Source organism: Parastagonospora nodorum (assembly GCF_000146915.1).
Source record: "Parastagonospora nodorum SN15 chromosome Unknown scaffold_1, whole genome shotgun sequence".
In the NCBI taxonomy this organism is placed as follows: Eukaryota; Fungi; Ascomycota; class Dothideomycetes; order Pleosporales; family Phaeosphaeriaceae; genus Parastagonospora; species Parastagonospora nodorum.
Window position 1 is genome coordinate 336,514 of NW_001884549.1, and position 20,489 is coordinate 357,002.

Genomic DNA, 20,489 nt, shown 5'->3' on the forward strand with positions numbered 1-20,489 from the left:
AAACGACACAGTTATTTGAGAACTCCAAGAATACGTCGGTAATAAAGGTGGCGGTGGTTTGACAGGATAGGCAAGTCATCATTGTCAGCTCATGGCTTGCTCACACCCACAGAAGATCGAGCCGCGACTTGGATCATCTATCTCAGGTCCTCACGTCTGCTTTATCACTACCGCGCAGAATACCTCTCTTGTAAAGCTTCATAATGTCAGCCACAGTGACGACTAAGCCAATCGACGTTAGGCACCGAGTGAAAATTTGTCTTACACTCTTCCACATAGGCAGGGAGTAGCAATCGCGGACCTATAGAAGCCTCCAACACCATAGTCAGCATCGTCAGCTTCAATGCATGAACTTGTGATCGAATTAGCGACTCCCCATGCAACCGGTGTACTGCGGAAGGCAGACGTGGGAGCCGCGCCACAGGGATCTGACCCGGTGACCAGAAAGCCGTCACTGTATTACTCAACATGCTGCGCGCTGAGCAGTTACTATCCGTGCATCTCGTCACATACGAGCACCTTGTGATTTTTCTTTAAAGATTTATTGACTTCAAAGACCACACTGGTCGCAAGTTCGCAAGCACAAGAAATACTAGTCACTGATCTAGACCTTCCAGACTCAAAAAGGTCGGCGAACTGAAGCTTTGACTGACAGTGTGGAAGCTCTACATTCTCCTGGCGAGAAGTTTTCTCATCACGTTCCAATGTGACGGTGGCTTAACGTCTGCAGGTCGAAGAAATTCTACACTTACGTCTGACTGTGACTGAATACGAACTGCCAAACGGCGATAGACCAATGCCTTTCGAATGGAACCTGAAGCGGATGAGGAATACGGTCATCTGAGTGTTGGTGGCTCCAATGGACGACTTGCGATACTGCGCTGTGGACTGCTTCACGTTTCGAGAGACGGCGAGAAGCGTGTGACTGGCCTGTGATACACCGCAACTATTTTCTTGAACCCAACGATGAGTCTAGATGGTATTCGAGGCGCGAGCCCGTAGAAGCCGCGAGGAGGTATAAAAGCGTCACCGTGGTACTTCAATCGACATCAACCCACACTGTAAGTCGAGAACTCTCTATCAAACAGACTTCAAACTCTCACTTCAACTTATCCCATCAAATATGATCTCCACCACCTTCACCATCGCCCTTCTCACGGCCCTTGCCGCCGCCTCCCCCGCCGCCCTCTCAGCCCGCCAAGGCGGATACTTCGTTTCCGTTGGAAATAAGTACTCGGGCAAAGGCTGCAATCCCAACCAACTCATCTTCGCGGATCCCATCTTTGGCAACGGCAACGTTTGCCAGCCGCTCGATCGTTTCGGTGATGGCGGTGCGATCAACAGCTACGAGACACTGAGTGTTAGTGCTGGATGCTCTGGTAAGCTGCTTGTTGTGTGTGCACTGAGCGAAGGCTAATTGTTGCAACAGTCGAGATCTATACAGGACCGGATTGCACGGGAACTGCGTTTTCGGCGCCTGTTGGTGGTTGTGTTACTGGGAACAGTGCTTTTGTTAGCACTTTTGTGACGTGCCCGAGCACCTAGTTCCTGATGTGTTATGGGATTGACGTGTATCGAGGACGATGGCGTTGGGGAAGTTTTTCCGAAGACGATTAGATAATGCCTCGCAGCTTTTAATCTAAACATGTCTTTCATGACGGACGTTCCTGTTCGGCGGTGTGTGAATGCATTGGCAAGGTCTGTTCTCGTGAATGTAGAGGTTACAGCCGTGACCCGCCTCATACTGGCGAGTTCTCTAGTATGCTTGTAATTTACATCTCTCTCAGGACATGTTCTTTCATTTCGTGCGAATGATTGCTCGTGGCGCGACGTGATGCGCTAAGATGACATTTGTGGGTGGCCCGTGACGGTTCATCGTCTTGGAGCAGCGGCATGTCCAGCCAGTATGCGGGTATCAAAGGCAATCTAATCCTTCGGATTTTTGATTGCAAAGTCCAAATTCTTGCGCAATGACGTAATTGAAGGATGGCTCCGACGAGGGAAGGCTGACGTGGGGACGGCGGTCTTTGATGTTGCGGGATAAGCTTGTGAGGGCGGAGCCGCCGAGCTGGCGGAAGAGCTTCAGCGCCCCCACAGAAACGAAATCGCATCGAGTCAGCGGCAGCACCCTCTATCGCGGAGCAATCAATCCGTTCAGACTCGCACCGAGATGTTGCGCATCTCGAATTTTCAGTTTGGGGGTTTCTTAGCCGATGGAAGCTGCGAAGGAAATGCCTCTGGCTTCTCCGCTTCCCGGGGCAGCACTCGGTCGGCCTTGGACGAAAGTACGATCGGATCTGGCCGCACCGTCCATAGAGCTTATTGAACCTTGGAGTTGCTTGACGTGGTTTTCGGCTGACAGGAAAAAGCAACACAACTGTGTTGCCTCGCAGGATGCCTCCGCTTATCGGCAAAGGTCTATCGAACAGGGTTGGTCTCCCCTGCCCACGCCCGGAGAAAAGACGCGATGCTGCCCCAGGCGTTCTGGGGTGCGCCATCCAGCCGTTACCGGAGATATGCAGGCCCAACAGCCCGGAGAAACGACCACAGGCGAGGCAGCACGGCGGCGAGCAACCTTGGAATTGCTTGAAGACCGCATAGCTACCGTTCTACTTTCCAAAAGCAGTCGAGACTGTGGCATAGTCTACTAAGTACAGATAGACAGTGAAGTACCAGCAAAGAGTACATTGATCAAACGATGCTTCGTGACGTCCTAGGACACGCGATCGCTGTTACGCGAAAGATGCTGATTGACGCCCCCACATCATTGGTTGAGATAAGGAGTACCAGGTGGCGCATCTGGAACCGTGTATCTTCGCGCACTTCGCTTCCAGTCCGTGAACCTTGCTCGAAGATAAGCTCAGCGCCTCGTCTAGAACTGCACGCATGCGACCATTCTTTCGTATATGAATGCGGCTTCTCCCTGTGCCTACATCATCTCCACGCCGAACCTGGTTACACGTGCTAGCGCCTCTTCAAGACTATTCCTGTCATGGCTTTCCAAGACCAGAAGACAGCCACCTCAGGGTCCGACACCTACTCGCAGGCTGAGGTAGGCAGCTCGCAGCCAATCAAACGTGGCCGCTTTTCTGTTGCTGTCGACCAGGAACCTAGCAGTTTCGCTGCTACTCCGAATGCCTCCAATGCCGACTTCGACCCTATTCCGCCGTCGAAACGAACTTGGGGTACAGGCAGTTATGTAGCCTACTGGATGGCGGATGCTTGGGCTGTGTCTAATTGGGAGGTCGCTTCATCTATGATCGCTGCGGGGCTGAGTTGGCGGATGGCAATTGGAGCTTGTGTTCTCGGAAACACCATCATGGGCCTTGTCATTACCATGAACGGTCGCATCGGTGCTACTGTAAGTTTAAATCCATTGCGATATGCCAATTTGACAAAGCTGATTCCGTTTAGCTCCACACCCCATTCCCCATCCTCGCTCGAGTGCCCTTTGGCTACTACTTCAGCTACTTTGTTGTCATATCGCGCTGCGCGCTCGCTATTATTTGGCTTGGGTAAGTTCGAAATTGAAATTGTTTTCCAAATCGTGCTAACACATGCTTCAGTGTACAAACGGTGACTGGCGGTCAGTGCATGGAAGTCCTGCTCACTGCCATCTGGCCAAGCTTCCGGAACATCCCCAATCACGTCCCAGAGAGTCAAGGCCTCAAAACTGGTGGATTTGTCGCCTTCTTCCTCTACTTCCTGCTTCAACTACCATTTTTGTGCATTCCCTACACAAAGATTCAGTACTTCTTTGGCTTCAAGTCCATCATCGCCCCGATTATATTCCTTGCTGTGTTCGGATCGACTCTACATAAGGCTGGCGGAACTATTAGCAAGAGCACCGTCATCACGGATGGTACTAAGGTGCATGGATCAGTCCTTGCCTGGTCGTTCTTCTCCAATCTCAACTCTGTCTTGGGTAATTACTCAACGCTCGGTCTGAATATTGCCGATTTCTCGAGATATGCCAACAAGCCAAGCGCACAAAATGTCCAGGCGTTCGTCATTCCATTCATCTTCACCATCGTCGGTCTGCTTGGCATCTTCACGGCTGCGGCTGCGGAACCTGCTTACGGTCACGTTATTTGGAACCCAATCGAAATTATCGACCTATGGATGGAGTCTGGCTCGCACGGCGGTCGGGCTGCTGCTGCATTTGGTGCCATCGGCCTGCTCATCGTCACGCTCGGTATCAACATCTCCGCCAACTCAATCAGTGCCGCCAACGATCTCGTCGCCTTCTGCCCCAAATACATCAACATTCGTCGTGGTCAGCTTCTCGCCGCCTTCATCGGAGCCTGGGCCTGTGTCCCATGGAAGATTTTGGCCTCGGCACAAAAGTTTCTCGCCTTCCTTAGTGGCTATACTATCTTCTTGGGACCGATGACTGCCATTTTGATGACGGATTACTACATTTCCCGTCGTGGAAATGTGTCGGTTCCCGATATGTACAATTTCGATGGCATGTACCGCTACTCGGCACGCTATGCTACCAATTGGCGTAGCGTCGTTGCGCTCATTGTTGGTTTCGTACCACCGCTTCCTGGCTTCATTAACAGTGTGTCCCTCAACACGATCGATATCGATGACGGTGGAAAGCACCTGTAAGTTTATTGTGAATGTTTGCTGTAGTCGCGCAATACTAACCAATACGCAGCTTTGCCATCGGCTACATCTACTCCTTCATCGCCGCCGGAATATTTTATTGGGGCCTGATGAAGTGGTTCCCACACACGCCCAGCATGCTGTCCGAGCCGAACACTGGGGAGGATATCATCGCCGCATCTGATGAGAAGCAGCTTCTCGCTGGTACGAGGAAGCCGCAGAGGGGACTTCGCGATCTCTTGCGCAAGTCGCGCAATCGCCAGAGCAGCGTATGAGATGATGGTATTGCGTGTGCGTGACGTCTTTTGGGACGTTTCTAGAGTTTCACGCGCACTCGATACATGTTCTAGTTTGAAATCAATCACCTAGCCGCTGAAGTGGTTTTTCTATCCTTGTCACAACCACTTGATCCGTGAGTACGTGGAGATGAGTGAAGGAAGACAAGCAATCGAGCATGAATTTTGAGACTGTAAATCTAGATAATTGTGCCGAGCTGGGTCTAGACTCGACCATGCCACGTGCATCACACCCGGCAAAATGACTCGTGCAATTATCCTAGGCGACCCCGCTAATCGACCCTTCTCCACGTTTACGATGCACGATTAATCCGAAGATGAAGCGTGCGGGTTACTGAATTGGAAATGTGACGCGTCTGTGTTCAAACCATAAGATCGAAATAGAAGACTTGTTGAACACTTTCTCTCTCTCCCTCATCATCTCTCACATTCAAATCTCACTATTAAGGTCTCTAACCATGACTGCCACAAACATTCCTCATCTCCGCAAGACCAAGACGTCGAGCCAGCTCATCGTCCATGGCGAGCCGTTTCTCATGCTCAGTGCCGAGCTACACAACTCTACGCTCAGCTCTGCAAAATACATGGCCGACGACAAGATATGGGAGAACATGAGGGACATGCACATCAACACACTCCTCGGCTCGGTGTCTTGGGAGCAAATCGAGCCAGTAGAAGGTCAATTCGATTTCTCGAATCTCGACGCCGTCATCTCAGCTGCGCGCGAGCATAACATGAAGCTTGTCTTGCTCTGGTTCGGTAGCTTCAAGAACGCGCTGTCGACATATGTGCCTGCTTGGGTCAAGAAAGACGTGAAACGTTTCCCAAGAGTGCATACACTTGAGGCGGGAGGGAAGAGGAGGACATTGGAGCTCATGAGTCCCTTCTGTGAAGAAGGATGGAAAGCTGATGCCAAGGCATTTGCGAAGCTCATGGCGCATCTGAAAGAGTTCGACGGCAAAGAAAATACCGTGCTCATGGTGCAGGTTGAGAACGAAACGGGAATGATTGGAGATTCGCGAGACAGGTCAAAGATTGCGAATGACAAGTTTCACGCTCCAGTGCCAAAGGATCTGCTGCAGAAGCTACAATCCAAGAAACGTGACCTACATCCAGAGTTCCTGCAGCGCTTCCCAGAAATCGAGACAGCTGCGGTTGGAGAAGCGACCTGGATGGATGTCTTTGGGAAGAACGATGACATTGACGCAGGGGAAATGTTCATGTCGCACTATTTTTCAACCTATATACAGCACGTTGCATCCGCTGGTAAAGCCGAGTACCCAATCCCACTTTACGCTAATGTCTGGCTCAATTTCGACGACGTTTCGGCGCTTGACATTAGTCCGGATACACCAGTTGTCGTAGGCGGTGGTGCGAAAGCTGGCATCTACCCATCTGGAGGCCCATGCCCTCATACCATGGACGTCTATATTCACAACGCCCCTAGTCTCGACTTCATTGGGCCCGATTTGTACTTCCACGATTACGAGAGTACGTGCCAGAACTACCGCCACGGTGGGCAGCCACTGTTCATTCCCGAGCAGCAGCGCACGGAGTCAGGCGCGCGGCGCATTTGGAGCGCGTATGGAAACTATCTTGCCCTGGGCTGTTCTCCGTTTGGCATCGATTCGCTAAAGGCGTCTGAGAGCCCTTTCACCAAGCACTATGGGCTGATCCACTCTCTCAGGAAGCAAATCCTCGAAGCACAAGCAAACCGCCCAGAAGACATGCTCGGATTTTTCTTCGACGAGCCTGTGCCCGGTGAGCAGAAGCCGAAGTGGACCAAGGTCATGGGAGACTTCGAAGTCATTGTCGAGCGTGCATTTGTGTTCGGCAAGCAGTCAAGCGGCGCTGGCATGGTCATACACCAAGGCGACGGCAAGTTCTTGTGCGCTGGCCAGGGCTTCAATCTCTACTTCAAGAGCACCAACCCCAAGTCCACATTTACTGGCATCTTGCATGCGGAGGAGAAGGAAGCAAACCCCGAAACTTGTGAGTTGACGACGCTGAAGTGGTTGGGTGGCGATGAGATTCGCAGTGGGCAGTTTCTCATCATGCCGAACGAGGACCCTGATTATGGAGGTTTCCCCATCGCTGTGACGATACCAGCTCGAACATGTATCGCCGAATGTTCGGCGTACAGCCTTGAAGAGGAGGAGTCGGATTGTTGATCGTGCTTTGTGGCGAGGGGTTAGCTATTTCAAGATTTAGTCTTACATCGACTTGCGGCGCCGTCCATAATATCATCGATGATTAAAAAAATGGCGTATGAACCATCGGATTCAGATCCAGATTCTCCAATTTGGAAAGCAATCTATCCAAAGCGACGCTTGCTTGTAGTGTGCGACCGTGTTCACCCGTTCGAAGCTCATCCAACAGCGCCCCTCCAATATCTCTAATTTTCGACACGATACTGTAGCCGTTTGCATCGAATACTTCTTCTGGCATCGTGTAGAGGACGTCTAGTAACTCTTCCACAACACGGTGGCGCTCATCGATGATCGCATCGGGTGTGATAGCACACCCCTGACTTCTCGCAAGATAATTCATTTGCTCGAGCAGATTTGATCGGATGTGCAATTGTGTGACCTTGAGATTCACTTTCTGTACATTGAAGCTAAAGTCCCCGGCTTGGTTGGTCCCATCAGTCCACGCTAGCTCGGGTGGTAATTCACTCAGAGCTTGGTGGACGCGGAGTATATACTCCTGCAGGTTTTCCATAGTTTGAACCATGATTGCTTGGCTAGACTGCCAGACGAGGAACAATCCCGAGAGTGCATTAAGGCCTGAGACATATGAGTAGTCCGGACCACCAACGCTCGCTTGCGGCGATACCGACCCGTTGAGAAGCTCTTCAAACGATACTGGCAGCGGAAATGGTATGCTTGAGGCTTCGTGTGCGTGGTGAAGAACAAGCAACCGTCTGCCGTGCATCTCAGCGGTGCACTGCCAAGCAAAGTTCATCCAGTAGAGACGCTTGACGATTTGTTGGTCCGTGAATGACATGTCATCCAGCTTTTGCTGCATAAGATACTTGATGCAAACTGTGCTGTCGCCAATGAGGCGGAAAGCTATGGCAGAGTCGATCCCATGTTCAAGGTGCACCGCACTAGAGAAGTTGTAAAACGCCAACGCTTTCTCTAAGGTGATGCTTTCAGGAGCAGCCCAAAGACCGAATCGCTCTGCGAGCGCCAGACAGCTGTCAACAGTTACTGTACTGTAGTGGTGTCGTCGCCTGCGCAAGCTGGCGCATGTCGCAGCGCACACAGACGCTACTAGGACAAGAAATGATCTTGATTCGTATACATCGCCATCATGTACACTTCTGATTCGTGCCATGAACGAGTTGCGATGAAGAACAGGGGCGATTGGATGAAAACAATTGAACCAGTCGTCAAGAATCAGGTCGAGGATTTCGGAAGGAGCGATCAAATCCAGACTCGGCTTATCTGGCTCGTCACTCGCTATTGTGTCGCCATCGAGATGAGCACGCAAGATCTGAACATAGCGATTCTTGGGGCCCCTCTTCTTTCGAGGTCGCTCGCTTGTGCAGTCGATGTTGAGCTCTGAGCACATGGAGCACTTTCCTTGGTTCGCCGAAGCAATGCACTGAAGACTGTCAGTAGCCGTTGCCTGCTTGCGCGAGTCTGTGCTCCATACCTTGACCTTCCTTGCTCTGCATGCATCGCATGCCGCCGAGCTGCGTTGCCGGCCACGCTCATTATTCCGAGGTTTTTCCATATTGCGCTCCAGCAAAGTCACTTGATCAGGCGTTCTGTTTATGCAACCCAAGTGTGCCCATCGACATTATGTCATTAGACCTGTTCGAGCATCGCTCACGCCGTTGAAGGTAGGCTTATATGAAGTCAGTTGCGCACATGTAAAAACATTGGTGGGTGGCTTGTAGGGTTGCCCTGTGTCGGAAAAATATGGGAAAAATGTTGCATTAGCTCCACGGTTGGCAGGACGCTAGCATGATTCGAGCATCTCCGCATTCGTTGGTCCACCTCCGCATTACCATCGCGACGGCTCTAACGAGCTTACCGATGACTCGGAAGCACATCTGGGGCAAGCAGAGCCAGGGGTCTGTCTGTATAAGTATACCGGCACTGTCTCAGGTCAAGAGATATTCGATGCATTCACGCACACTTGGCAGCTGATCTGTCTCCTCCATCCCTTCTTCTACAGCCACAACCATGGAAACCAAGCACGATGTTGATATCGTTCACTCGGAGGACATTGCTGTCCATAGCCACAATGCTGAAGACCCACGGCCGTGGTACAAACAGCCTGAGCTTCGGAAACTCTACCTAATGATGCCATTCCTCTTCCTGGGCTCAACAACCCTTGGTTACGATGGCAGTCTCCTTAATGGACTACAGACTATGCCAGCTTGGAAAGAGTGTAAGTCTTGAAGATTGATATGTCATATTGTTCTCATCTGACGGCGACAGATTTTAATAACCCAACTGGATCACGCCTTGGTCTCCTAGGAGCTTTCCCAGGCTTCGGTGGCTTTGCTGTACTTCTCTTCACGCCGTACATCGCCGATATACTGGGTCGAAGAATGGGAACAGCAGTAGGATGCTGTCTTGTGATACTCGGGTCCGTCATACAAGCACTTTCGGAGCGCAAAAACCCAGATGCCATGTTTCTCGCAGGTCGGTGGATCATGGGCATGGGCAGTAACATTTCCAACGCCACATGTCCGCTTCTGATCACGGAAATTGCGCATCCTCGTCATAGAGGAAGGGTTACGACCATTTACAACACGCTGTGGTATCTCGGGGCCATCATTGCCGCGTGGACAACGTATGGTACATTGATACACATCGCTTCAGACCTGTCGTGGCGGCTGCCAGTCGGACTTCAGTGCGCCATGCCAGGCATACAACTTCTCAGCATTTACCTGCTTCCCGAGTCACCACGATGGCTGATCAGCAAGAACAAGCACTCAAAGGCAAAGAAAATGCTCACCAAGTACCACGGCAACGGTTCCGAAACCGATTTCGTCAAGTGGGAGTACAACGAGATCAGCCAGACTTTGGAGGCCGAAAAAGCTGCGAGTGCCGATAGTGGTTGGTACGAGTTGGTCAGAACACCCGGCAACAGGAAGAGATGTCTGCTCATCGTCCTGACGGCCATATTTTCGCAATGCTCGGGTAACGGCCTCGTGTCCTACTACCTTTCCGCAGTGTTGAATACCATCGGTATTACCAAAAGTACGGACCAAGCGCATCATTAACGGTGGTCTTACAATATGGTGCTTCATCGTTTCTCTTGGATGCGCTTTCCTTGTCGACCGTGTCGGGACGCCGCACGCTCTTCCTGACCGCCGGCATCGGCATGCTGATCGCGTTCACAATATGGACTGCATGCAGCGCTGTCTACGCTCAGACTGGCAATTCAAGCGCTGGTTCGGCAGTTTTGGCCATGATCTTCTTTTTCTATGGAGGTTAGTATCGATGTCCTTTGACTGTGAAGATTTTGCTAACATCAGAATAGCTGCGGGTATCGCCTGGCCCGGCCTAACAGTCTCTTACACCGTCGAGATCCTCCCATATCGAATCCGGGCCAAAGGGCTCACGCTCTGCTTCGTGTTCACTTCACTCGCTGGCATCTTCAACCAATACGTCAATCCTATTGGACTTGAGGCACTCGGCTGGAAGTTCTATATCGTGTACATTGTGGTGCTGGTTCTGGAGTGTCTGGCAATCTATTTCCTATACGTCGAGACACGAGGACCGGCGCTCGAGGAGATTGCGATACTGTTCGACGGGGCGGATGCAAATGTTGCCGGGACTGATTTGACCTTCAACCAAAAGGGAGAACTGAAAGTTGCGAAGCGTGCTGAGACATGAGATTGTTCGAACTGCTAGCACGGCGATCCAATTGGAAGTGTGCTCCAGAGCATACTAGCCCTGGAGGTCTGCTGTGAGGGCACGAGATCGCTGCTTAGCCACGAATGAGACTAACACAAGGTCGCATTATGAAGCATAGGAAGTCTGGCAATGATGCGGCCTCTTCTCGGCGGAAATGCAGTAGCGTAGTAGGTAGGTTGCAATAGCGGGGTTCTGGGCATCGGAAGCGAGCCCATGCATACGCATACAACCCTTATCAGCGTGCGGGGATGTGGTGTGATAAAGCGCAGCAATGCCCACCTGAGTACATCAAGCCATTTTTTACATATTCTTTCCTTTCAAATTTGACATTGGCGATTGCACCAGCATGACTTCGAATCAGTTGACGAACCAATTACAGTGGGCTGCAATTTCTGGAGCTGCAGCTCTCGGTCTAGGCCTCCTCATCTACGACATCAAGACCAAGAGCGTCGAAACAACCGTCGATACAAATGTGAAGCTGAAGATTGAAGAGGTTGATCAGACCAGCAAACCATCTACATGGCGTTCACTAACTCACACAAGCTATGGCACTATCCGATCAAAGGCCTCGGCGGCATCCGCATCAAATCCGGAAAGATTGGGCCGCAAGGCTTTGAAGATGACCGCACATTCTGTCTCCAGAAAATCCACCGGGACCCTGAGACTAAGGAAGTTACTCTATGGGAGACCATGTACAGTGGATTTCACTTGCAGATGGTGCTGTTCAAGCAAACGCTCGAGGAAGGCGAGGGCGGAAAAATAATCATCGTGACACGCGTTGGACCGGAGAATCCGGATCCTGAACAGCTTGAATGGACGGGCTCGGAGCATCAGATTCGCATCCCGCCGCGCCCTGAAGTCAAAGACTTGGGGTAAAGTGCATCTAAACCTCCACGGCAGTGAGACAGATGCGTATGACATGGGTGACAAGGTATCCACGTGGTTTAGCAAGTACATGGGATTCGAGACGCGCATGGTTTATATCGGTGCGAATTCGCGCGTTGTACTGGGCTCCGGAGCGCCCAATAGTACAATGGCGCAGGCGAAGCGATCGCCGTATACAGCGTCTTTGCGAAAGCTGCTGCCCTCCTCGCTACTTCCGAAGCCTGAAACGATTACTTTTCAGGATATTGGACAGTACCTTGTTGTGACGAAGGAGTCGAATGATGAAGTTAGCTCCCGCTTAGAAGATGGAAAGGAGATGGACATTACCAAATTCCGTCCGAACATTATCGTGTCCGGCAGCCCGGTGCCATATGATGAGGATTACTGGGCGCAAGTAGTTCTCCCAGGCGGCATCAAGATGGAATTCGGAGGCACATGCTGGCGATGCCAGGCCATTACTGTGGACTATAAGACGGGTAAAAAAGCGGAAGGTGACGAAGGTTTGGTGTGGAAGAAGTTGGCGTCCGATCGTCGAGTCGACAAGGGCTGGAAGTATGGCCCTGTCTTCGGCAAGTATTCGTACACCGCAAAGAAGGACTACGGCAAGGAAATTCGCGCAGGTGATGAGATTCTGTTGACGAAGCGTGTGAAGGAGCGTCCCGTATTTGGTAAGTCAAACACCTGTTATACGTTGCGGGAGCTAATGAGACTGCTTCTACAGATTGGCCCCTCGAGAAGGGCATTATTAACCTGTTCAAGGAGTCATAAATCTTAATATGAGAATGGTCAATATGCTAGTCGTCGCACATGATGCAAGTTACAGAATGTCATTGGGTATCTATGCTGAAAATTGAAAGACTTTGCTTTCCAGATCAAGACCTGGCTTGAAGAAGTAGAAGACGACGATGCTTCGCAGGTTGAGACATGGCTCAAGAATGGGAATCGAAAGACGGTGCTTTCCAGGAAAAGACAAAGCTTTTAATCATATCATTCATCTTCTTCCCCCTTCTTTGGAACAGGAGTCCCAGGAGTCTCAGTAGAAGGCCTCGGAAGTGGGAACTGCTCGGCAAGGCCCGGAATCCATTCCCTAGCAAGGTCTCTGTCTATGCAGAGTTAGCACGTCTATCATAGTTGGGCACGAAGATGAAACATACCTGAAAACTGCCTGGTGTCTTGCTCGGGTGTCATGAACCTGAAGGGCTTCTTTGCGCTAGCTGGCTGCTCGTGATGAGCGTTCCTCTGCGCGACGTCGGACCACCTGCTAGCATCGAGGCCTTGGAGGCGCTGAGGAGGTGCACCAGCACCGCTAGGATTTGGTTGAGCAGCAATGGCACGATGGGCTCGCTGCGCAGCTCAACCAGACGAGCTGCAACGCCCGCCTTGTCGAGGCAAAGCTGGTGCACCTGAATTGACTGCAGCTTGACTTTAGCTATTTCGGCAGCTAGGTCATCCATATTAGAGGCTTGTGTGTATATCGTAATTTTTTGAAAAAAAAAGGTTGAGGAAAGTGGGTATTGAGGTGAGGGAGCTCAGGCACGTGACAAAAATTTGTTATCAAACAGCACGCCAAGACAAAGCGCGTTCACCTTTCAGGCTCTCACAGAAACCTGTAGAACTTCAATATATGACGTGATTTATGTTCTGGCCAATCGTAGAGCACTGCATCTGCTTCTGAAGCTTCCTCGTCATCCGGCATCCTCTCAGCGTCTTCTTCGGAGCTACTGTCGAGCTGTCAAGCTCTCCAACACCTACACTGTCGGCTAGCCTGGTATCTGAGTCTTCTTCTTGCAGTTTAGTGCGGACATCGCACGTCAAGCAAGGCTGAACTCTTGTTCAGAATAAGTACAGCTGCTGTAGACCGCGTCTTGCTTCCAAAATTGAGCTGGAAATTAGAGACCAGTGGTGAGCTTGTGTCGCTCCATGATGTCCGGCGCGTGAAGATCGTCACACAAGAAAATGCTACGTTTAGTCTTATCGAAACGGGAACAGTGGTCTCATTTGTGCTGTCATAGAACACGCCCCTACTCTCCATGTACCTTCCAAAAAAAAGCGTGCATAGCCAATACTTCTGCCCAGCGTCACCCATTCCCGGCCTAGTAAGTTAATCATGCAACTACCTGCCCTCTACTGAGTCTCCAATTCAATAAGTAGAAACTATATATTGTCTAGCGATGAGAGTGAGTGCTTTACGTCCATACAACTTCGCTAGGAACGGAGCACAGATCAATAATCTGCAGGCATGAATCAGTTTATGTTATATGACGTGTCACAAGAGTGTAGCATAACATTTTCACAAGATGAAGCGTTGTAGGTTACGGCAATGTATTGACTGGGATGATTGATCGTTGCAATCTAGTGCTTGAAGAAGCAAGCCTCGAAGTGGGTGACGAAGCAACACAGTACTTCACGATGCAAGTCTTGGACGATTGAACCTGCAATCAAGCATTTGACGAAGCAAACCTTGTGGTGGTCGGCGGAGCAACCTGGAGATCGACAAAGCAATCATGAAGGAAGAAAAAGGTACACGAAATTTGATTGACATAGCAATTATTCTGGTTGAAGGGATGAATGCACAAGGCAGAAGTTGTGCTCGCACGCAACTTAGTTCGAGGTTTCGTCTTTCATTATTGCTTCAATGGATACCTACCATTGTCGCTTCATTTCCATACTTAAGGGATGTAAAAAGCTGCCAGCGCAGTTATAACAAAAACTTTAATCAATAGAGCTCCAGTCAGCCTGAAAGTCTTGTTAGTAGGAAGAGACCCAACGTGCATCGGCGTTACAGTCCATTGGGTGCGACTCACCAGTTCGACTTGCCCTCTTGTACAACGTATGTGACAATGATAATGGAAACAAATAGAGTCGCTATTGAAAACCCGTCAAAATCCAGATCCATCTCATTGACACCCATGCACCATGCGAGAAGCACGGTGAGTGGTACGACCATCAAGCATGTCTGCATGCACCGCTCGAGAGCAAGTGATAAGCTGATATCCATTTTGTCTTGCATCGCCATATTAACTGCCATAGGATCGTTGCTTAGTAGTGGCAGGATGATTAGGCTGAGAAAGGTCTGTGACACCTTGCGACGTTGCAGCAACGCTTGTATGCTATCGGTAGCAAACTGTGTGTTGAAAGCGACCAAAACAACTGAGACTATTAGTGTGACGATGGCGCCGGGAAGAGATAAAGAACACTCTTCGAATGGCTCCTCGTCGCTATCATTGTCTCCTTCTACGGCTGCAAACACGCTTCGAAAATTGACTGAACCACCACTCGCAGCAGCGGTTCCAGCCCCAACAGCTACAATACTTCGACTGGCAGCACCTTCTGGTAATCTTCTCGATGGTCTTTTTGCGACCTTTTGTGATGGAGCCTCGAATTGCGACCTATGCGATTTGAGTGTGAAGAGAAGCCAGAGTAGGTAGGATATTAAAACTACGACTGAAATACCCCGAGACTGCGCCAGTACGCCCTCAGGTGTGGTGTTTGTCAAAAGCCGGGCAGCAGAGGGTATTATGAGACTTGCCACTGCTAGAAGTAACAGCATACTAACCATCTGAGCGACCCTAACGTTGAAGAATTGTTCCATACGATAGATCCCGCCCAGGAGAAAGCTCGCCCCAGTAGTAAGAAGCAGATTCGACAGGATAGTACCGAGCAGTGAAAGCTTCAGGACGCTCACTTGGTGAGATTTGAGGAGTAGAATCGACAAAATTAGCTGGACCGTGTTGCTTCATGTGCGTCAGAGGTGCTCCTTGCCCACAAGTTAGGAGTGTATCTTACCCAAACGTCTGGTTCAGCAACGCACTGACCTTGTCACCAGATCGAATGCTTAGATCATTCAATGCTGCCGACAAGGCGGTTGCGGAAGGAATAATGGCAGCAAAATTGATACAGAACACAGCGACGGCATTGGTGTGGATATAGTTGACAGCGAATCCGGCGGGAATGCAAGGCAACAAGATAGTTGCAATGTAATTGTAAAAAAGAAGAAACCCGATCTGGGCACCGACGGGAATCCTGCGTCTTAGAGATAGTTTCTTGCGTTGCATTCTGCGTTCTTCAGGCTCCAAATCTCCTAGGTTCAACGCACTGTTTTGAGCCTTGTCTTCTTTGAGAAATGACTTGATCTTTTGCCTCTTCTTGATAGTCTCTATCCCGGGTCGCACAGGAAGGTGGTCAGATTCTTGAGGAACATGTTTGTGAGAATCGTCCGGGCCAGAGAACGGGCTGGTAAAAGTCGGCATACTCGAGGGCGTTTCCAGAATTGCAGGGGCAGTATCTGCACGAGTCGGACGTTCGTGAGATTGATCCGAGCTGATTTCGTTCGCTGCGGTCTCAGCATCCAGTTCACCGTTGTTCCGAGATCTTGTCCGTGCGAACGGATTGTAATTCATGACGGTGCCATGCTCATGTTGGCTAGCGTGACTTGCAGCCCTATGAGCCGCTCTACGAACCGAATCTAGCCACTCGTGAGCTTTGTTGATTTCTCTAGATTAATTTACTTACGCATGCTTGCGAGATGATTGAACTACTCGTGTGCGCGAGGCTCTGAATTAATGTTGAGATGGATCTGGCCAGGGTAAGTCCAGGTTTTAAGCATTGGCGCCAACACCCCTGTAGAGTATTGCGCGTTGACCGGCCATATCGTTCCATTATTCCAGCTTCCACGAGGCTGGTACAATCTGTCGAATAGAATTGAACGCCTTCAGCCCCCGCATATACGGTATCAGCCAAACTTGTCACGATTTGTCCGCCCTGACAGGCTCTGAACCGAGGCTGTGGAATATTGCGGCCGTCAAGTTCTTGATCGACTGTGTAGTGTAACGTTTGTATTGCATTATGGAGCAATTGAAAGCTGCTCGCCTTTGGGACGTCACTAGACCCCGGCAAAATTACTGCCCGCCTTTATCTAGAAGAAGAGTGAAGAGGTAGGCTGAATAGATTCAAAAACTTTTGAAAGACTAGATAAGATATCTTACAGCACTGAAAACATCTAGGCTTCCTTATAAACCTTTTAGTGCGCTCCTGAAGACTTTTAGATTACTTCGCGCATGTGCAGACCGGACACGAATTTTGCCGCTGCCTCGGGCCACACAGCGCGAAATGCAGCATCCATACTTCCCAGTTTTGGCGGCTGCCCTCTGATTTCCTCAAGTCGATGGCGCACCAATCGACTTGTTTCGCCTTCAACAGCGAGAACTTCGCCTTCCTCGGTCATCTATCGGGTGTGTAGCGCAGACCCACGTGCGAGTAAAGTGTCGGAAGACATGTGCTGTCGACTGCCTACTATAGGGCCTCCCGCCCGACTCGACAACCCCGGCGTTGATGACATTCAGCTCGGCCCTCAGCAGAGGTGCAGGTCCTGCTTGCTTTGCGCTTGCTAATGTGTGGAAGATACTCGCGGCTAGAGCACTATCTAGTGCGCAGTTGAGCAGAGTCCGTTGGACGTGCGACTGGCGGTAATTCACGTCCCGATGAACGACATCGAAGGCTGGCTAGGAAGGAGTGTTCGTGTTGTGCAAGTGACGTCATCTATATCTAAACAATTGACGCCTGGCTGCATCACGACAGTTAACATCACTTCTTTGATGCTTAACCTGGAACACAGATACGCGACCCAAACCATGATGAAGCTCGATCCGGCAGTCGTGAAGCTCCTCGGGCTCGACACGGCGACGACGACGACGGTTACTTCTGCAGGTGGGGGAGGCTGCAGCTCAGCATCGACGTCGAAGATTGTGTCGAAGCGCCAAGATGGAACAGAGAAGGCCTTTTTCATGAAGACAGGCAGCGGAAAGGATGCAAAGGTGATGTTCGCAGGTAGGTCGATGGGTGTTCGTGCTGCCAAAATGACGCGCTAACAACGCGCGCAAAAGGAGAAAACGCGTCATTACGCGCTATCCACAACGCCGTACCATCGCTTTGTCCTCAATCATTCGGCCACGGCGAGTTCGAGTCGCAGCCTGGAACGAGCTTTCTCGTGACCGACTTCCTTCACCTCAGCCCACGATGGAGCTCGAAATCGTCCAAATCACAGTCGCTAGCACAGAAGCTTGCAAAATTGCACACCACGCCTGCGCCCGCACCGGAAGGCTATGACAAGCCAATGTTTGGCTTTCCTGTGACCACTTGCTGTGGAGACACCCCACAGGACAACAGCTACAAAGCGAGCTGGGCCGACTTCTACGCGGACAATAGATTGCGATTCATCCTCAAAAGAGCAGAGAAAGCAAATGGCAGCGACAAGGAGTTTCATTCTCTGGTCGAGACCATTGCTTCGAAGGTGGTTCCACGCTTACTCGGCGACGATCATTTGAACAACGGCAAAGGCGTCACTCCCGTTGTCGTCCATGGTGATCTGTGGAGTGGCAATGCCAGTATCGGTGTTATTGGCAGCCAAAAGGGTGAGCCCGAAGACGTCGTCTACGATTCTTCTGCATGCTACGCGCACAGCGAGTTTGAGCTCGGCATTATGAAGATGTTTGGAGGTTTTGGTGGAGGCTTTTCGAAGGAGTATCACGAGCTATGTCAGAAGACAGAGCCAGTGGACGAGTATGAAGACCGTGTGAAGCTGTATGAGCTCTACCACCACTTGAACCACTTTGCGCTCTTCGGTGGCAGCTACAAGAGCGGAGCGACGAGCATCATGCAAGCATTGTTAAGGAAGTATGGCGATGGCGTTTGAAAGTGAATATGAAAATTTGTGGTAAAGGTATATACAAACAACGTTTTAGGTCTCCGAACAGCTTCTTAAAGCTTACTCCTTGTCGCAATCGCAGTCATCACCGTATCCTGAGCCAGAACCCTCCTCTCCTTCAGGAGTCTCAGAGCCTTCAGATCCCTCAGAGTCGTCAGATCCCTCAGAGCCGTCAGATCCCTCAGAGCCACCTGCACCTCCCTCGGCGCCTCCACCAACGGATCCTCCAGCTCCGCCCTCAGCACCTCCACCGACAGATCCGCCAGCACCAGCACCGGCACCTCCTCCAACGGAGCCACCAGCACCACCACCGACTTGGCCACCGGCACCACCACCGACAGATCCGCCAGCTCCAGCACCAGCGCCTCCTCCAACGTGACCACCAGCGCCGCCTTCAACGCCTCCGCCGACGGAGCCACCGATAGTACCGTTGGCACCTCCACCAACGTGACCACCAGCACCGCCCTCAGCACCACCACCGATAGATCCACCAGCACCACCACCGACTTGGCCACCGGCACCACCACCGACAGATCCGCCAGCTCCAGCACCGGCACCTCCTCCAACGGAGCCACCAGCACCACCGCCGACTTGGCCACTCAGCACCACCACCGACTTGGCCACCAGCACCACCACCGACTTGGCCCGCCAGCACCACCACCGACTTGGCCACCAGCACCACCACCGACAGATCCGCCAGCTCCAGCACCGGCACCTCCTCCAACGCCACCACCGATGGAGCCACCAGCACCACCGCCGACTTGGCCACCGGCACCACCACCGACAGAATCCGGCCAGCTCCAGCACCGGCACCTCCTCCAACGGAGCCACCAGCACCACCGCCGACTTGGCCACCGACACCACCACCGACAGATCCGCCAGCACCACCACCGACTTGGCCACCGGCACCACCACCGACAGATCCGCCAGCTCCAGCACCGGCACCTCCTCCTACGCTGCCACCAGCTCCACCGCTAAGACCGCCTCCGAGGTGACCCCCAGCGCCGCCTTGGCCCTTTCCACCAAGGAGTCCACCGAGCATGCCACCGAGGCCTCCGCTGGCACCTCCGCTGGCACCACCGCTGGCACCACCGTGAGCACCTCCGCCGAGAAGACCGCCGAGGCCTCCTCCAAGGCTGCCACCGAGGCCTCCTCCAAGGCTGCCACCAAGGCCACCAGATGCAGATCCGCCAGCGCCACCTTGGCCTTTTCCACCAAGGAGTCCACCAAGCATGCCACCGAGGCCTCCGCTGGCACCACCGCTGGCACCACCGCTGGCACCACCGTGAGCACCCTCCGCCGAGAAGAACCGCCCGAAGGCCTCCTCCAAGGCTGCCACCGAGACCTCCTCCAAGGCCTCCGCCTGGCAACCTCCACCAGGCGCCGCCCGTGGGCACCGCCGCCGAGAAGACCACCGAGGCCTCCTCCAAGGTTGCCACCGAGACCTCCTCCAAGGCCTCCTCCAAGGCCACCACCAAGGCCACCAGACCCCAGAGCCACCGGCACCGCCACCGATGAGACCTCCGAGGCCTCCTCCATAGACCACCAGAGTCCTGAACCGGATCCTGAACCGGATCCTGGAACCGGATCCCTGAACCGGATCCAGAATCCGTAACCGTCGCCAGAGCCGCTGTCAGACCCAGAGTCTTCGCCAGAGTCATCCCCGGAACCACCCTCACCGCTGGAGGGAGTCTCGCCACCGGATGGGGCTGGGGCAGGGGTAGGCGAAGGCATCGAGAAAGTAGGCAGACTTTGGCTGGCATCGGGAGTCTTGGGGACGTCTGGGGTGGTGGGGTAACCGTTGCCATAGCCCTGAGGGCGAGGGAGAGCAAGCGCGTTGGTAACGCCAGCAAAGGCAATGAGAGCCGCGTAAGTGAATGAGTACTTCATGTTGACGATTGTAGGAGTGTTTGTTGTTTGTTGCTTCGATGTGATTGGATAGTTAAAAAAGGTAAGATGTCAAAGTGCACAGCACAACGAGTGACAAGGAAGTATAGTGTTTGAAAGATCAAAAAGAAGCGAGAGTTAACGCGAAGAGCGAGAGTGAAAATGAGATGTTTGACCCCCCCACCGCGAATTGCGGTGTCGTCTTCAATCATGCAGACATCCTGA

The 20,489-nt window shown here is 52.0% G+C and overlaps 11 protein-coding genes across 11 annotated transcripts; 6 read left to right on the top strand and 5 right to left on the bottom strand.

Annotated features, from left to right (window-relative positions):
- Window positions 1-1,123: 1,123 nt before the first annotated feature.
- SNOG_00138 (hypothetical protein) lies at window positions 1,124-1,417 on the top strand (the record flags this gene model as incomplete). The annotated part of the gene is made up of 1 exon (XM_001790781.1): window positions 1,124-1,417. One exon carries the CDS (start codon window positions 1,124-1,126, stop codon window positions 1,415-1,417), a length of 294 nt encoding a protein of 97 aa, XP_001790833.1.
- Window positions 1,418-2,992: 1,575 nt separating this feature from the next.
- Window positions 2,993-4,998, top strand: SNOG_00139 (hypothetical protein; the record flags this gene model as incomplete). Its single annotated transcript, XM_001790782.1, has 4 exons — window positions 2,993-3,361; window positions 3,415-3,515; window positions 3,567-4,610; window positions 4,664-4,998. 4 exons carry the CDS (start codon window positions 2,993-2,995, stop codon window positions 4,884-4,886), a joined length of 1,737 nt encoding a protein of 578 aa, XP_001790834.1. The 3' UTR covers window positions 4,887-4,998.
- Window positions 4,999-5,365: 367 nt separating this feature from the next.
- SNOG_00140 (hypothetical protein) lies at window positions 5,366-7,078 on the top strand (the record flags this gene model as incomplete). The annotated part of the gene is made up of 1 exon (XM_001790783.1): window positions 5,366-7,078. One exon carries the CDS (start codon window positions 5,366-5,368, stop codon window positions 7,076-7,078), a length of 1,713 nt encoding a protein of 570 aa, XP_001790835.1.
- An 82-nt stretch (window positions 7,079-7,160) lies between these two features.
- On the bottom strand, window positions 7,161-8,648 carry SNOG_00141 (hypothetical protein; the record flags this gene model as incomplete). The annotated part of the gene is made up of 2 exons (XM_001790784.1): window positions 7,161-8,516; window positions 8,568-8,648. 2 exons carry the CDS (start codon window positions 8,646-8,648, stop codon window positions 7,161-7,163), a joined length of 1,437 nt encoding a protein of 478 aa, XP_001790836.1.
- Window positions 8,649-9,103: 455 nt separating this feature from the next.
- Window positions 9,104-10,768, top strand: SNOG_00142 (hypothetical protein; the record flags this gene model as incomplete). The annotated part of the gene is made up of 4 exons (XM_001790785.1): window positions 9,104-9,311; window positions 9,413-10,129; window positions 10,180-10,362; window positions 10,443-10,768. The coding sequence occupies 4 exons, from the start codon at window positions 9,104-9,106 to the stop codon at window positions 10,766-10,768; spliced, it is 1,434 nt and encodes a 477-aa protein (XP_001790837.1).
- Window positions 10,769-11,308: 540 nt separating this feature from the next.
- Window positions 11,309-12,442, top strand: SNOG_00143 (hypothetical protein; the record flags this gene model as incomplete). Its single annotated transcript, XM_001790786.1, has 3 exons — window positions 11,309-11,661; window positions 11,690-12,342; window positions 12,396-12,442. 3 exons carry the CDS (start codon window positions 11,309-11,311, stop codon window positions 12,440-12,442), a joined length of 1,053 nt encoding a protein of 350 aa, XP_001790838.1.
- A 219-nt stretch (window positions 12,443-12,661) lies between these two features.
- SNOG_00144 (hypothetical protein) lies at window positions 12,662-13,128 on the bottom strand (the record flags this gene model as incomplete). The annotated part of the gene is made up of 3 exons (XM_001790787.1): window positions 12,662-12,777; window positions 12,829-12,913; window positions 12,973-13,128. The coding sequence occupies 3 exons, from the start codon at window positions 13,126-13,128 to the stop codon at window positions 12,662-12,664; spliced, it is 357 nt and encodes a 118-aa protein (XP_001790839.1).
- A 1,346-nt stretch (window positions 13,129-14,474) lies between these two features.
- On the bottom strand, window positions 14,475-16,074 carry SNOG_00145 (hypothetical protein; the record flags this gene model as incomplete). Its single annotated transcript, XM_001790788.1, has 2 exons — window positions 14,475-15,395; window positions 15,490-16,074. 2 exons carry the CDS (start codon window positions 16,072-16,074, stop codon window positions 14,475-14,477), a joined length of 1,506 nt encoding a protein of 501 aa, XP_001790840.1.
- Window positions 16,075-16,715: 641 nt separating this feature from the next.
- SNOG_00146 (hypothetical protein) lies at window positions 16,716-17,306 on the bottom strand (the record flags this gene model as incomplete). The annotated part of the gene is made up of 3 exons (XM_001790789.1): window positions 16,716-16,898; window positions 16,996-17,092; window positions 17,278-17,306. 3 exons carry the CDS (start codon window positions 17,304-17,306, stop codon window positions 16,716-16,718), a joined length of 309 nt encoding a protein of 102 aa, XP_001790841.1.
- On the top strand, window positions 17,305-18,365 carry SNOG_00147 (hypothetical protein; the record flags this gene model as incomplete). Its single annotated transcript, XM_001790790.1, has 2 exons — window positions 17,305-17,500; window positions 17,557-18,365. 2 exons carry the CDS (start codon window positions 17,305-17,307, stop codon window positions 18,363-18,365), a joined length of 1,005 nt encoding a protein of 334 aa, XP_001790842.1.
- On the bottom strand, window positions 18,361-20,267 carry SNOG_00148 (hypothetical protein; the record flags this gene model as incomplete). The annotated part of the gene is given in 5 exon segments (XM_001790791.1): window positions 18,361-18,550; window positions 18,569-18,622; window positions 19,057-19,098; window positions 19,245-19,740; window positions 19,755-20,267. 5 exon segments carry the CDS (start codon window positions 20,265-20,267, stop codon window positions 18,438-18,440), a joined length of 1,218 nt encoding a protein of 405 aa, XP_001790843.1. The 3' UTR covers window positions 18,361-18,437.
- Window positions 20,268-20,489: the final 222 nt, after the last annotated feature.